This window comes from Apteryx mantelli, chromosome 8 (assembly GCF_036417845.1).
Source record: "Apteryx mantelli isolate bAptMan1 chromosome 8, bAptMan1.hap1, whole genome shotgun sequence".
NCBI lineage: Eukaryota > Metazoa > Chordata > Aves > Apterygiformes > Apterygidae > Apteryx > Apteryx mantelli.
This window is the reverse complement of record NC_089985.1, coordinates 22,702,710-22,719,801: the sequence shown is the minus strand read 5'-3', so window position 1 is coordinate 22,719,801 and position 17,092 is coordinate 22,702,710. Positions and strand designations below refer to the sequence as shown.

Genomic DNA, 17,092 nt, shown 5'->3' with positions numbered 1-17,092 from the left:
TCTGGTGAGGTAACGAAGGATTGTTTTATCTAGCTCACAGACTGAGGTAGCTTGGTGAGGTGACACAGGAGGTTGGTGTCCGCAAGAGGATGATAGTTGTTCTACCTGGTAAACAACAGCTCACGTTTTTTGTAGTTCAAAACTAGGACAAATAAACAATAGGCTAGATTTGGTATTGAGAATATTCCTTTAAATTTTATTTCAAGTTTTCAACCCAAATTTGAGTCCTCTGCAATGCTGGCTGTTGTTAAAGTGATTCACAGGAGGTTGGTACATTGCAGGTTGTTTTGCTGTTTTAGAATGACTAGTACTTTGTGATCCTGTAAAAACAAATAAGTATAGTGCTATCTAATTCATAATGCACTGGCAGAACAGCTTTGTATTTTCCACTTCTTTTCTAGAATCAACCGATTCCATATATGGAAGATATTTCTTCTGCTTTTTGAGTTTTGGGGACTTTTTGCAAGGGCTGATAGTACTTCTCTGAATTCCCACGATGAGCTTGCTTTGAGCAGTTTTTCTCTCTTGTCAAATAGTTTCTTAGCCAGGATTCAGTTCAAAAAACACGTATCTTTTTTCTTGTTTTTGTCACTTTGACTTTTTATTCTAACAAATATGTTTTCTGGGGCTAAGCTAATATTTTAAATTTAGACTTTAAGAAGGCTGGAAAAATGAAATACTTAGGAAGACATTAGTCTTTTATCTAATACAAAGCTGGGAGAGATGGGCAAGTGAAATTGGCTTGCTACTGTGGTGTACCTGTTCTTAACATTTTCCTTAAACTTCCTATAGTTATATAATATTTATGGTGTCTGTGCATCTTACAGCTCTGAAGCACCTGATCCTTGCTTCAGCTGTGATGCACCTGATCTTTACATGACCACACAGACACCTTGTTTATGTCCTTTCCAAAAGTTAATGCTGCTCTGAGAAGAGACTGACTTCTTGGGAGCCACAGAAAACTATAGCCCCTACTTGGAAAGGTATTTATGCACATGACTAGCTTGAAACACAGTATAATCCTACTAAAATCAGTGGGACTACTTATGCATTTTAAGATAGGCACCTGCTTAAGTACCTTGGTAATTCAGGGTGTGTAAGAGCAGCAGAGACTGAGTGAATTCCAAACCTAGAAAACTAGGAGAAATGCCAGACTCCAAAAGATTTGAGACAGCACAAACAATGACACTAGTTAGAACCATTAGTTGGGTAGGAATGGAATTCAGCTGTGCTTTGGAAAAGCTGTTATATCTTAGGGTTATTGAATCTTATTATTTGCTAATTTGTGTGGTATTTTACTACAGAACTGAAGCAGCCATGTGGCACAGCAAAACGTGTTCTTTCAACTTTACAGCACGCAGGAGCTGTGAAATCCACATGCTATAAATGCTGTGCAAATAACGTAGGATGCGATGGCAGTGCGCGATTTTCATGTAATGAAAGTGCATCCTACAGGCAAATGAGCAATAAAACTGCCACATAAAGTTGTGCAGTAGCTAAACCAATAGTAAAAACAAATTTCCTGCAGGATTCTTGACATTCTAATTACAGTCAGCTAGCTTAACTGTAAATGCTACTACATGGAAAAGGATAGATAAAATAACATAATAAATTCTGTGGGGGAAGCATAAAGACTCCGTGTACAATGCCAGAACCTTTCCTTATTTAGCAGTGGGAAGTGTTAAATGCAGATCATATTGTCATGTTAACAGGAATTGATAAATAGGTTTTGAGTTAGTATTTTCTGATCGGTGGTTCTTTGTTTCCGATAAAAGAATTGTTAAAATATACTTCCCAGGAATTTTAGCCCCTTAAAACAGCCTGCTGCCCAAGGCATCAGCAAAAACTTGCAGTAGCTGTTGCCATGTAAGAGCATATGATATAAATCTGAAAGCACCAAAATGTAGCTAATGATATTGCTTGCACACACTACTTTTAGATCATTGCATTGCTGTGCTGACTTGCATAATGGCACAGCACTGGGCTACAGGGTCTGATGGAGAAATTTTTCTGAATTCTGCTGCAAACACTTGTGACTGCATTGTTAACAGCACTTCTTAGAAATATTTGCAGCAGATCAACATTTGCACTGATCAGATTTTGTCAGATTTGGTGATTCAGCTGCAGAGACTTTAGTTCTTTACTAACTTCTTGATGTTACCACTAAGCACCTGTAGTACACCAGAAAGATTCATTGTCAGCAGTCTCTGCTGTGATTATGCAGTTGGAGGAAAAATGTTCTATGGGCAAAGTAAAACCATATTTCGAGGCTTTGTTCAGGATGTTTAGCTTGCATGAACAGATAGATCACAGTGGAGTGACAAGGAAAAGGGCATGTACTTTTTCAACAGGGTGTCAAGGATAGCCTTAAAAGTTTATCTGTATTACTAATATTGACATACTTTTACATACAAAAAACAGCATCAAATGCCATCAGAATTATACATGCATGGTAGGCCCACAAGCACAGGCCATCAGTCAGATGCAGGTGTTTACAGTGGAAAACAGATTTCTGTGAGGTAACAAAACCAGTTTTCCTTACCTAGACAGTGAAAAGATCAAAGGTGAACTCATGGATGGACGTGCCTGACTTTCATGGAGCAGAACACAGTGCTACGTATACACACATGCACAAGGTTGGCCAGGAAAGACAAAGGCATTATTGTTGTTAGTGCAGATGGCTATTTCAGTAGGTTAGTAAAAAGCAAACAGAATTAGTTTATGATATGGACATCTGTCAATCTTTATGACAAAGCTAGAGAATCAAAGCCTAAAATATGCCTTTTTTTGGAAAAGAAATATTCAGGTAGATTGTACGGCAGAAAACGTGCTTAATTCTGCTATCAAATGACATAATGCCTTTGCAGAAAAATGGAGAAGTAGGAGATCTGTTTGTGTCTTATTGAGCTATTGTTTGCATCATTTGCACAGCTTCCTCAGTAAGGGCTATGGACTATGATTAATGAGCATATTTGGCCAGTTGTATGTGCTATAGGAAAATGGTAGTCTAGAGCTTCTGGAAGAAGTAAGGGAGCTGAAAAATCCCTTGAATTCAGAACAAGAAGGAATGGTATATCAGAGAGCTTATTTTAATGTATCAAAGTAAATGAATCTATCCTTTAAAATTCCCTTAAAAAGGAAAAATAGCTTTTGAATCCAAGCTTATAAAAGGGAGGCAGGGGATGGAGAAGAAGGGCTGAGAGAGTCTGTGAGAAGAAATCTGAGGTAAGAGTTGTAGCTTTTTCACAGCATCAAGTATCTTGCATTTCACAGGCTTAAAATACGTTTGAATATAACGGAAGCAACAATATTTGTGTGAATGATTGCCCTTACAGCACTTTACAGAGCTTTCCTGTTTTGTTAAAATTGATAGCCTTTCAGAAATAAAATAGCTAGAAAATATGTCTGTGTTTGCACTTCAGCAAAGATTGCCATGATGATCTAGTCTGTTATAGGACCTATGAACTCCTCCTTTAGGCCAGCTGTACTGTGTTGATGGATGCAAGTCTTGATGATGAGAATGCTAAGAATAAGATTGACTCAGCTCTGGGAAGAATGCTTATTTTGTAAGCTATAAATCTGTTCATGGACTTTTTTTTTTTTTAATCTTGAACAGAGAATAGCTCATCTCTATCTGAGAGGGATGAGTTTCTTGTAGTGCTAATGTTGCAGGAGTAAAAGAATGCTTTTTTTTTTTTTTTTTAAGACAGATGCATCTTTGAACTAACTATGTAATAACAATTATGCAACCATGTAACATTTTTTGATCCTTTCAAAGCACTTCAAAAATAATTTAGCAACACTACTCTGTGTAGGGTAGAATTATATTTCATAATTTACAGACAAATGGATTGAGGTTCTGAAGACTTGTAATGGTTCTCTAAACCTGATGGTATTGCTGAAAACAATTATTTATTGCTTCTACTCTCAGCTATTATAGAGCATGAACTCTGTTGCTATAGAAGAAAAAGGAAAGATAAGTGAACAGTTTCATAAATAGCTTTATGTCTGTGGTATTTTTGAATTTGGAGCTGTAGGAAAACATGAAGAATTAAAGTTGAAGTTATAATGCTCTTCTAGCAGCAGCAGCGAATACTACATATTCCTTTGCTCTTTCTTTCGTGGAGCTAAAATAAGAAACTACTCACCTCCAGAGATCGTTATATTCTGTGAATATATTTATCTTTAAAGGTAATAGATTTGAGACTTGGTAAACTAATAACATGCCAGGTTACAGCCCTAGAGACATTTCACTAGGAATGTCCTGATTCCATCATTCCCTGACTAGACTTCAAAGCCCAGTGGCATAGATGGGATTGCATAAGGAAAAGTTTGATTGCTAATGTTGCCTGAGTTACTCTGGCTTGTTGTGAAAAGCCATCTTTTGTATATGGAATATGTTCTTCATTATTAACAGGAGCTGAGACAAAAAATTTTAGCTTGAGTAAGTGCATTTGTTAATATTTCTCAGTATGCTAGTAACACTGGAGCTTTTATTACCATACAGATGTCTGCATTCTGTTTTCTGGAAGTATTTTTGGAAATGCTTTCTTTGTGTGCTTTATTTTATACAAAAGTTGCAAAATATAGACAATGGAAACCTGTTCTGCTATGGTTCTAATTAGTAATAGTATTTAGAATAGTAATTTTGTTTTGTTGCAATGTTACATATGTATCCTTAATATTTTTCTGCAGCAATCTTTCTCTTTTGCTTCTTGTAGAGAAAATTTATTTTTAAAGCATTTCACAACTGGCTACAAATTTATTTCAAATTTGAATGAAGAAAATTAAGGGATTTCATTTACTTCTGAAGCATTTGAGTAATCTTGAGTAATTTTTTCTCAGAAATCTCTACTGATTTATAGTTGTGCTCTTGACTTTGCTGGCAGCCCTGCTTAAGACCCAATTTAAATGTAAGCCTTTGTGCTTTATAAGATTTTATTTTTCAAAATTCTATTTGAATTGCAAAATTTTAGCTCTCTAATTTTGTTAAAAATGGATAGAAATAAGTAACACCTGCTTTTTATATAATTTTATTGAAGAAAAGTTAAGAGTAAGGGTACGAAAGCTCTTTTATGTACTTTTTTTGTTCTGGACTGCTGTGTTTTATTAATAGTGTGATGTAATCCCAATTCCAGGCACTGCACAGATTACTTCAGGAGGACAAGTAGAATATAGAGCTCTGTCTGGAATTCACTATATGGCATGGTACCATTTTGTTGGCCTTATCTGGACTAGTGAATTCATTCTTGCTTGTCAGCAAATGACGATTGCTGGAGCAGTGGTTACTTGTTACTTCAACAGGTAAGTGCAGAATTGCCCAAAGTATACTTTTTGCACTTTTTTCAGCAATTACTTTCTATCTCTTTCTAAGGAAAAGTACTATCAAATAGGTTCCAACTTATGCCAATATCTTGGAATTCAGTTTAATCTAAAATAATGTTGCTTGTTGCAAGATCTTGGATAAGATTTTACAATGTGTATGATATTAGTATGACTCACCCTTACCTCTACACTTATTGGGTCAAGCTGATCCTTGATACAAGCCAGTAGAGCTCTGTTGAGTCTAATGAAATTGCAGTTCATAAGGGACAGGCTGCAGTTGACCCTTTCCCAGGAGACTGCATTAGCTCCAAATGGAGATGTAATATGTAGCTCCTCAGTAATTTCATGTATTCATAGGCATATTCTTCCTAAGTGTTCATCCTTGCTCTGTCTTTTCATTTATTCTGTCTGCATTAGTGCCTGGTCTGCTGTATTTTTTTTTCATTCTGTGCAGATATTTTCAGTTAAGTGCAAGTCCTTTAGCAGCACTATTAAAAATTTAGAGATGTGTAAACAAACTTTCTTGAGTTTTGTGTTACCCTGACAGATAAATGTGGGGGAACTGAGGAAAAATCTTGTTTACTTTTCATGGTTTATGCTGTTTGTCCCACTTCTTGTAATATTGTAAAATGAAACTAAACTGTTTTCATGAAGTGGCATGGTGCTATGCTGACATTGTGGGGGAAGATTTAATTTTAGTAATACACTGTTGGGTTTTTTTTGACAGTGAAGAGAGTTGTATCCTAAAACCATTTTTATTCATAAATGTTTTATGAGCTCTCTTAACCTCATTGCTGTGTTCTTCTACTCCACTTCCTGTAATGAGGTTTTCTGGTCTGTGAAAAACTCTGGCATTTTAAGGCATTTCTTCATTTTATAGTAGAGGAATATGATGCTAATCTCCATGTGTTGGAAGACCAGCCCCTGAGGAAGGTGGCCTGACGGTGATTCAGGCGAGCTGCCTTGGAGGCTGGGAGCCTGGCAGGAGAGTGCCCAGGGAGCCTGGAGCTCAGGCTGCCGGGGTGCTGGGAGGTAAGGCTTTGGGCTTCTCCAAAGCTTAGGCACAAGGTTACTGTTGACACTCCTCAGACTGTATCCCTGGATGTTTCAGTTTCTGATAGAAAAGCCTTCTGCAGAAAGATTTTCAAGTACTCTGTTCTCCTCCATCCAGCAGGGAAGGCAGCATAGGCCCTGCTTGCAGGAGTTGACTCTGAGAACTTCCCTCTGCGACTGACGGTGGCTCTGTTCCATCCATAGCCGCAAAGCTGGAACCCCTGGTGGCAGTGGCCACCACAGTTTCAAGTGTTGTTTTTTGTCACTGAATTGGTGTCAGTAAGATGTTCATAGTGTAGACAGAAGCAAAAATGCTCCTTTTTTAAACAAGGTTGGTATCTGTAGAGTGGCATAATCTCACATTGCTATTTTACATGCCACGATAGGACCTGAAAAGAGAGGGACTCCCATTTCCTATGTCATCTCCTTTTTCTGATTGAAGCTCTAAACACAAGTAATTGCCATGTTTGTGGTTCTGTGCATAGTTGGCTGCTCTTTTCTTCTAAGCATATTTGTGTTTCTCAAACTTTAGCAATTGATGGTTGTATCATAAAGCTGAATGTTGGGGCACTAAGGATTCATTTGAAAGGGCTTGCTTGAGAAAGCACAGGAAAGGAAGGAGGTTTCACTGCCTTTCACTGGGTTGCATGCTGCAGTGCATTTTAGTAAGACACACATCTAAGTCCCCAAGGCAAAGACACTGTCCATGTCTTCATGCAGAGCAGGGAAGCAGCTGTAGAAGCAGTTGTGATGATTTTTACTACTCTAAGGTTAGACTCGTCCGCATTCCAGCTATTTTCTCCTGCTCCAGGCACTGGCCGCAGAGAACAGAAGGTTCCAGCTCCCGTTTGTATTGAAATCATTTTGCACAGATGCTTTTAAGCCCTCTTCTTGCTTGCCAGGTGACATGTACTGTGTTGAGAGAGTTATGCTTGGGAAGGGAAATGTGGTATTTCTGTGGTGGTGATCCCGCTTCCTGGCCTTTAGGCTGCCAGCACAGATCTGTAGAGACACCAGAACAATGAAGGAACCGGAGAGGATGGTGAACGGGCAGAGCTGCTGCATCGTTAAGGACAGGGGTTATCTCAAGCTGTTCCAGCAATTCTAAGCTTGTTTGCTGTGTGTTTTTAATGTATTCCTTGGGGCAGTGTCATAAAGACATGTCACAAGAGTTTGTTTTTGATACCTCACACACAGACTTTCTTATTGGCTAGTAAATGCTCCGAGGAAATGGCCTGGCCTTTCCTTGCGGAAATCTTCTTCCGCAGCACATGCAGCACTGTGCTGGGTGGCCAGCAGCCACAAGTGCGATTAGGAAGAGGGAGGGTAGGGAGTTGTTTGGGCTGGATTAGTTTTACAGGTGACATATGTTTGACCTGCAACACTGCCGCTGAAAATGGATTTTGCCTTTTGTTTATTTCAGATTAAACATAAATAACTGAAAGGTTTTATTAATGAAATAAATAACACTTATTTAACGGTTACTTTTTATGACTTGTGAAATGGGCTCAGGCTTTAAGAAAACCTCTTTGTTAGTGTCGCTATTTTACGAAAAGGTTTATTTTCACCTTGATGTGCTTAGGGGTTATGTGTGTATTTGCCTTTTCAGTGAGATGAGGGTTTGCCCCTCTCTGGGAGGGGACAGGCTTTTAAAGAAATGCATTTTTTTATTTTCAATTATCTAAGTCTTTTTGGTCTTCTAGTTTGAATTTTTCTTCACAAAAAACAAGAAGTGGTTTTGAAATGAAAGGTGAGATTCATGTGTGATCACTTGATTCAAGAAACTTGGAAGTAAGAAAGATATCAAATATCACAGAGTTCACAATAAAATAAAGACAACTGGCAGCACTAAGGAAATAAAACAGTTAAAAGATGATGTGGTATTGAGTACAGATGCACAGGAGTTTGGAATAGTGGTGTTCTATGTAAATCAAGCAATCCTGCGGTAAATAATGAAATAAGAGTACCAACGGGGGGATCGAGCTGTGGCCCTGACCAGTTGTGCAACCAGTTCTATGCGGGCAGATCCCTGTTTTTGCCCGATACCTTGTTGTGTGCCCCAGGGAACCATGTCCACGCACTGGAGCCTCCATGCACAGAATTCATTGCACGATATGAGCCGCCTACAAAAGCTTATGCACGCGCACGACTAGGCTTGTGCTGAAGTCATTTCAGGATTGCAACCATACAGTGTAGAAAAGCTGGGTGAAACTTCAGCCGTGATGGTAATTGGGGTAACTGGGGATAGGTGGATGACTGAATGGATCTTGAGCTTGTTCCGAGTCCCAAGCGGTCGCTGTTACCGTGGTTAGCTAGCCGCTTTCCTGTGGTTCCTGTTCTGAGCCGGCTTTGTTCTTTTTGTAAGCAGTTTCAAGGCAAAGCAACAAGCAACCTTGTCGGGCCTGTTCCAGAGAGAATTCCTTTGCTAGGACAAGGTTTGGAAAAGCTTCCAAACATGTTGAAATTTATCTAAACCAAACTGCAGATCCTGTGATTCCTGCTCATTAATCAGTCCTGATGAAAAAAATCAAAATCTTTCTTCATTTTTCTCTTCAACAGCAAGTAAATTATCAACACAAGAGTAAACTTTGTCCTTTGTCTGTCTTACGCTTGGTTAACATTTAACTTGCAGATTTTATATTCTGAGGTCTGACCGAGACTGTCATATGTAAGATACTATAAAAGGAGCAATGATACTGTATGGGTGGAAAGCGCGTGTATTTTGGGATGTGTATGTTTCTACCAGAGAAACTTGAAGCCTTTAAGAAAGGCTTATTCAGTTAAAATTCCAGTATCCCCAAGCTGTTCCCCAAGTTGTAAGACCAAAAATAATAAATGCAGCAACTGCTTTCCTGGAATTTCCTATTTAAAATAATGTGGTATATTTGCATATTTAAATTTAACTTTTCAGATACAAAGTAGCTAGCCTTTTGAAAGGACTGCAGTGATACCTTCAGGATTCTTGCAGAACTGTGATAGCTATCTTGACATATTGTGTACGATTTAAATCCTTGTTGAGGTGAGGATTTAATAAAAATATATTTATAGACCTTTTTAGCCCCACCCAGTCACTCTCTCTTATCTCTTCCTGTTTATTTTTTAGTTTCTTCTGTAAACTATTAGTTTTTTTGAGATAAGAGGTTTTGAAAGAATTACTTATAGAAATAGAACATCTTATTTGTGATTTAAGGTCTGATCTTTACTTAACGGCTTATTTAAACTGCTGCTGGTTATATTGCCTGAGTAAATTTTTCAGAACTATTTCTGTTGTTTAAGGGTTGCCTTACAGAAGGATAACTTGTGAATGTTAATCAGTATTTTTTGAATCTTCCAAAACATTTCATTTAGCTATTTATACTGTTTATGTTTTTTTTTTTTTTTTTTTTTTTTTTTTAGTGTTTGAAGAGGGATGGGGAATGGCTTTAAGTTCATTTCTTGGTTTTCATATAAATTCTTCAGAGCTGTGTCATACTCTTTTCTGTAAAGGATTCACATTAAACTGGCCTTTATAAAAATCAAGAAAATAAAGTCTGTATTTGGGATTCTTATGTCAATTATTGGTTGTTCTTTTTTTTTTTTCTTTCCTTTTCAATTTTGGAATACACATTGTTACCCCAAAACAATACTGTGCAGTAGCATTACAGCTTTTTCATAGCTTTTTAATATATAGTATAAAATTCTTTGCTTGTGTATTCCATTTAAAACACACCCTGCTCATTGATAAGAAATATATACTAATTATTTGAGCAAAATTTAAAACAAAATTTTGCCAAGCTGTGACAATAAAAGTAGACAGTAGATCTCAGTTTTGCACATGAGATCTTGTCATATTTTTTTGATTTTAGTTTTACCACTGAAACAGAAATAGTGAATTCATTCCTTCAGACTAAACTCTTGCTGCAACAACAGTCAAATAACAGATTGCAGAGGAAAAGAGAGGACAGAAAATGAAGAGAAATGTTCAGGGAAGTACAATTCTCAGATGTTATTCACTTCAGATATTTTCCGTACAAGGTTTTTCTAGATATTTCTCCATTACTGAATACATCAAAACAGTCATTGCTTAAGAGTTAAACTAATCCAATAAAAGTTTTAAACTTGGCTACTTTCGTTTGGACTACAGTGAATGTTCAGATGAAGTCAATAGGAAAACTGAAGTTGTTTTAAGTGCTAAAGAAGATATCAGATTAATTCTTTAAATCTCCAGAAATTTCCTGAAATGATACAATGTATATCTTCTTAAATAACAGTTTCTGAAACATTTTAAATTGTTTGTTTTTCTTTCTAGAAATAAAAATAGCCCACCACGTCACCCAGTCCTGTCTTCCATATCAGTTCTTTTTTGCTATCATCTAGGAACTGTTGTAAAAGGGTCGTTTTTAATCACAATACTGAGAATACCAAGGATTTTTCTCTTGTACCTTTATAATTTCTTAAAACAAAAGGTAGGTATATACTCCTGTAACACCATAAAATTAGTAGTTAAAAGGTGAGATTCAGGAAAAAAATTGTGAAGAATATATGTGTTGCTTAAAAAATGGATGATAGAATGTGGATTTTATATTTTATTCCATTTTCTTCATGGAGAAAGTCTTTTCAGTTAGTTTACGTTTTTTTTCTCTCAACTAAGATATTTTTAAAATATGAAAGCACCAGCATTAAAAAGGTCTTTATTTACTTTTTACATGTAAAGTTTTTATGAAAGGTGGAGGGAAATGCAAATTTGGCAGAAGGCTTTATTTAAAACTTTTGCATCATAAATTTTTAAATAGAAAAACTAACTAAGAATGATGTTCTTATTTTGAGTATAAAATGTCTTTTATAGAAAGATGTCACCTGTCTTGTGACGTGAGTTTATAAAAAGAATATGTGAAATAAGAACTATTCCAGACATTTGCATAGGATCCAAAACACATCTCTTAAGGCGTACGAAAATATAGCTGGGCTATTTTAATTGTTGCTTGCCTTCTTTCTCTCTTTCATTCATCTCTACATTTCTCACCCTCTGCTGAAAACACAATATTGCAGTTAGTTCTGGCACTTTGGCAAGGAGAAAGGCTCTCATGACTGCACAGCTCTGATTCTAGAGAAATATTTAGACAGTTTTCAAATGTAGGTCTTGGAATTTATCCCTTTTCCTCCAAAGTTTGCCTTGACCCTGAAGCAAGTTGTGTATAGTTATGAGAGGGTATTTACATGAGCATCCCTGGTACTGATGAAGCATGCGTGAGAAGTGGTTTGCGAACATCAAAATAAAAGTCACTCTTAATTAGGTGCTTAGAATATCTATAAGCATCTGGGTTTATGTCACTTTTTTATGAAAGCCTTGGTTATAAAACTTGGTGAGTTGGGTTGATTAAGAACTTTGTTTAAAAATGGTAGGTGGGATGAGTTATGCTAGAAAGAAGACAGAGTATGTTCTGCCTTTAAAGGAAGCAGAATGAATGGGCTTGTTAGGTACACATTTTTGTAATCTGACTAGCTGTAGAAGATTTACTTAGCAAAGAAGGATTATTTGTCTATAGCAGTGTGCTTCAAACTTCTTCTGTCTTCTTCTGGTCCAGTTGCCAAGCATCCATCTGACCCATTGGCCATAACTGCTCCTAAAGAAGCTAGAGAGTGCTCAGGCCAGCTCGTGTCCCCAGTCCACAGAAGGATCCCCCACAAAAGTAACCTAGCTCATTCCCACGGAAGGAAGGAAGGGCTGTGGCGCCTTTCCACTGAGGTTCCCTCCATAGAGGGCAGGAGTAGAAGTAGTGAAGGATGGAGAAGGGATGCTGCATTCCTGTAGAGCTGACCCAGCCTTTGCCACCTGTGCAAAAAATGTTCCTGTTCTCTATGGAGAACAGAAGTCCGGGAGTTTCTAGTTGTCTGAGAATGACTGCAGGTTTTGCAGGTAAATTCACTGGTACTTTGTACATGGAAATCTTCAAGCAGCATAGCAGAGAGGAGATTGCAATTGAAGGCCCCTGCTATAGGTATTTAATAAATAGCAGCTACTGAGGTTTATACATTTTTAGTAAAATAATTTCTCCAACAAAAAATGATAAGATAAATGTATTTCACTGGTGTCAGGAATTTGTATTTATGTATTTGTATGAAGGTACAGTGGCCATTTTAAAGGAATTAATCCTGGAATATTTGCAGGAATTTCTTGAGAAAAAAGTTAGGAGATTCATGGTTTCTGCACAATTCCATGGTAGTTATGATCCCTGAGGATTTCAAACAGTGACTGTAAGAGCTTTACTTTCAAAAACAAAACAAAATCATTTTGCGGAAAAAAGAAGGTTGAAAAGACTCATATATCACTGAATTGAGTTTTCTTTCCTAGAGCAAAATGGCCATTTAAAATTGGAAGGCTACCATGGCTACAAAGATGTCTTTTTCTTGTCTCGTTTGGTAAAATCTTTACATGTTAAACAATTCTGAGCTTTTGATATGGTGTTGGGGGTGGATTAACTGTTGAGCTTTTCTGCTCTGTTTTTGGTATGAAATTAATATAGATCAATATCTTTGTTAGTATTCAAATTGTTTAGTGAATGGTTTGTTCAGGCAAATATAAGCCTTTTCCCCCTGCCCTGAAAAATGAATGTATGCTCTGAGTCAATACACACACACGCATGCATAAAAGTCCTCCTGCTCTTTCTTTTATTTTCGTCGGTTGGTGTACCAGTCATTTCAGAAATGTGAAGGTTTTTTAACAAATGACAAAAAAGATAAAAATTTGCCAGCGTACTCCTTGGTCACTGAAAAGTATTGTAAGGGTTACTGACTTGCCTGCCTGTTTTGTTCTCCGTGCAGCTGTTGGCTCACTAAAGCTGCTTACAGCACTTATTTTCTTTCCCAGAGAAGAATCTTTCATCCACGGGAAGAAAAAAATGCTCAGCTCATCAGTCATTAATACTGTAGGGTCTGAATTAACATTTCCTATAATCTGAAAAGAAATATCTATTGCCTAAATGAATGCTTTGTAAGAAGAGACAGTGTCCTGTAAAGCAAGTTTTTCTACAATGTCAGTTTTGTATGAGTCTAAGTCTGCGTCCAGTAACCAAACATTTCATTTTATTACAGGAAAGTGCATGTGCAAAGTGCCTGTTCAAGTGCTGTTTCTGCTGGTTTTGGTGCCTAGAAAGGTGTTTAAGATACTTTAACCAGGTACACTCTATCATCTCTCTATCACTTGACCATCTGCATGCCTGTTTAGAAACCATGCGTTTATCTAGCTGCATTTAACACAACAAACAATGTCCAGTGCATGAAAACCAAAATTAGTTGCTGGCCAGCTAAACTTAAAAAGCCTCTTCAAGTTAGATGGAGAACTTGCCAAGAAACAAGGAATTGACAAACATGCAAGGTGCTGAGCGTAAATTTCAGAAAACTTGTTAAAACAGCTTGAGATGGCCCTTTCAGAGGGCCACCTGCTATTTCCAAGGGTGTGAAGACTTAACATCTCCTTGAGTTGTACCAGATAGACTACTGAAATGCAGTGTCCAGGTAGAAGGAAGCAATGAAGAAGCAAGATACCCACTAGGAGATGTGTCATTGAACTAGGGAACTGGATGTCTGCAGCTTATTACTTCATTTTTGTTAGAGATAGAATCTAGGGACTTTATTTATCAGAATTGGGGCCCTGTTGTGTTAGACACTGTACCCAGTTCCTGTCCATTGCTTTTATAAAACCTTATAGGTAGTTATATTATTTTCCCTTTGAAGATCCCTATTAAAAAAACATTCAACTGTTGGCTGATTTCCATTATTAATATATCTGGGAATATAAACCATGATGAAAAAGCCAGATGATATAATAATCTCATTTTTTGAAAGACATCTTTGTTTTGTTAGCAGTTTGTTTCAAAAGTGTTTTTATTGGAAATAGATGATTTCTGACATACAGCACTTTTTCAGACACTTGACTCCTACTCTTTCCTTCCTGATCCTTTTCTCCAAGTTTTTTTTCAACTCTATTTGCATCATTGTATATAGTTAATTTTTCTCTTTGTCATTCCCCCTTTGTTGTCTGGTGGCTGTGGTATTCTTAATGTGAAAGGAATCAGATGTTGTTCATGTTGATTCCTACCTCTGTTGCTTTTCTTATTCTCATTGCTGAGGCCAGTAGTGAAGTACACAAGACAATTCTGATATTGTCTGACAATTTGTTCTAATGTAGGTGCATAAATTAAACTTAATCCTGGACAACTATACAGAAGATGTTTTTCACTTATTTCAGCCTAGATTAAATACTCGTGTGGCAAAATCTCTAGTTCTAGCTGATGAATTTTCCAGACTTACGTTTTTTTGGGTAGATCTTATGGTCACTGACTTGGTGAGGAATCTCAGGGTTAGTTTTGACTCCAAGCATTCCATTTATAGTCACCCTTCCCTTGGCTTCCTGCCTTTCAAAGAGATAGCCAGCATCCTTGTGTTTGATTTTTTCAGGTGTTATATGCTATGTGTTTGTTTTAAAAAATATGTATATAGTGCTGTTCTTTCTTTGTTTCAGAAGCTTATATTTGTTTTCTTAAGAGTTCCTGTTTCCTAATTTATTGCAGGAAAAAAAATCTGTTTTTATATATGTGTTGGGTTTTATACTTAATGATGATAATATTATGTTTGCTGTTGAATAATTGTTTGAACACCTTTTTGGCAAAGATGGTGGCACTCCATGTGCTCCAAACCCAGGGCAATTTGGGAGAGGGTTGGAGGAGAAGAAAAGCAGGAACATTTTGTAAGATATGTAATAGAAGTTTTATCTGTATGAAAGGGTAACATCAGGCTCAGATTAGTGCATTGCATAGAATGATTAATTTATATAACCATTTTTTCCTTAATTTTTTTTCCTATAAAGAATATATCAAGCCTGATTTAAAAAAATTTTTTTGATTAAGATTGAAAATATAATTCAGTCTTCAATTTTGCAAAATCTGTGGCCAAATGTTTAAAAAAAAAAAAAAAAAAAGAGAGAGTCTACAGTTTTAAGCAGCTTAACATATAGCTTGCTTAACAGAAGTGCTGACCTCTTAAGAGCTCTCATTGAGATCGGTGAAAGTTGCTGGGTACTGCCTTGAAATTTCATACAGTTGTTGAACATGGACTTGAGAATAAGACTTCATGATTTTTTTTTTTAATTGCTTATACATATGTTTTTAACATTTTGAAAGTATTTTTGAGTATTCAGATTCTGATCTTTATATGAGTTGAAATTACTAAAATGTGGAACAGCTATTATAAAAGTTGGTTCAAAACTCATTGTGTGTACTAACATTCCTTACCATGTTGTTGCCTTTTACCCCAGAATTACATTCATCATAGTAATAAGCATATAATTACCTGGAAATTCTAAAACAAAAAAACAAAAAACAACCCCCCCCCCCCCAAAACAGCCTTCCCCATCGCTTCTGCGCTGTTTTCTTCAACCTGTTGTTATATTGCATAGATGATTTAAATTCTTTCTCCTCCTTCGTTCACAAGTTTAGTCAGGATTAAACAGAGTCTTTGTTTTCCCTCTGGGAAACTTATGGATGAGAAACAGGTGTTGGAGGAAGTAACACTGGTGATACAGTGTGTGAGGTTCTTTCTTCCCATGCAGAGTTGACCAAGTGCTCTGTTATGTTGTCAAATGGTACCTTTTGGGCTGAGTGTGCCATCGTTCATGTGGGATTTAACACTGACTTTGACTGTTGCATGCCTCTCCGAAGCGACTCATCTTCTCCAAACTCAGCTGAGTTTTGTTCAGCTCTCTTGCAACCTCACTCAAAAGGGGCCAAAAAGGTACCCTCTTGTCTTTCCATCGTGTCAGAGTGCTGGCCTACCTGCTGACAGTTGCCATATTTCCAGTGGCGCTTTTTGGAGGAATGGGAATGTAAACCCAGTATCCTGTTCACATTGCAATGTGGATAATTACATTCTGCCTTCCGAAGATTTCGCTTGGATTTGCAACTGGATCCTGTGCTAAACTGCGGTGTAGTGTTGCTATGTGCTGTTAAACAGTTCACTCCTTAAGCTGTTCCATTTCAGTCATGGGCAAAGTGATTCATGTGTGTGTATAATCCATTAGTAACAATTGTAAAGCACTCTGGGTTCTATCTGGATGAAAAGTGCTTTCTGAATATAAAGTCATTATCCTTACTTGACAGTTCTGTTTGCCAACACTTGTCAGAATTACCACAGATTTTTCATCTTCCGGCTCTGATGGTTTCAGTATGTTCCAGATAAACATATCCAATCATCTCAAGTAAAATCTGGTAGATTGAAACTGCTCTCCCATAAAAAGAATATACTGTTTTCTTTATGTGGTTTGGGAGCTACAAGGTCTGTCTGTCTTCTGCTCTTTTAAATTGTTGTGGCAAAGTCTTAACTTTTGATACATCAAAGAAGTCACTTTTCTTCTTTATAGTCTTTTTGCAATGACTTTTTTTATACAGTATATCTATTGTAGGATAATTTTGCTTTTCTGTGTCTGCTTTGGGTTCATCTGTAGCCAGTTGGCAAGCAACTGTTCCAAAGTGCAACACATGGATTTCTGATGGAGTTGCTGGGCAGTATGTGGTTTCTCTATTTTCATCAGCACAGTGACCTGCAGTGTAGCCTTCAGGGCCCGGTGGTAGCCATTACTGATGAAGGGCAGTGTGATAGCCTGGTCCTAATGGTCTAATAAGACTAATGGTCTTATATCCATGGCAATTGGTTGTCTCTTAAACTTTGGATGGAAGCCTAT

The 17,092-nt window shown here is 37.1% G+C and overlaps 1 protein-coding gene across 2 annotated transcripts in view; it reads left to right on the top strand.

Annotated features, from left to right (window-relative positions):
* Positions 1-17,092, top strand: part of SLC44A3 (solute carrier family 44 member 3) — a 40,608-nt gene that overhangs the window by 13,063 nt on the left and 10,453 nt on the right. For both annotated transcript variants that reach the window (XM_067300901.1, XM_067300900.1), the window contains 3 exons: positions 5,139-5,304; positions 10,667-10,823; positions 13,450-13,533. In XM_067300901.1, the coding sequence (XP_067157002.1) occupies positions 5,139-5,304; positions 10,667-10,823; positions 13,450-13,533 (407 nt within the window). The remainder of the gene's footprint in view (positions 1-5,138; positions 5,305-10,666; positions 10,824-13,449; positions 13,534-17,092) is intronic.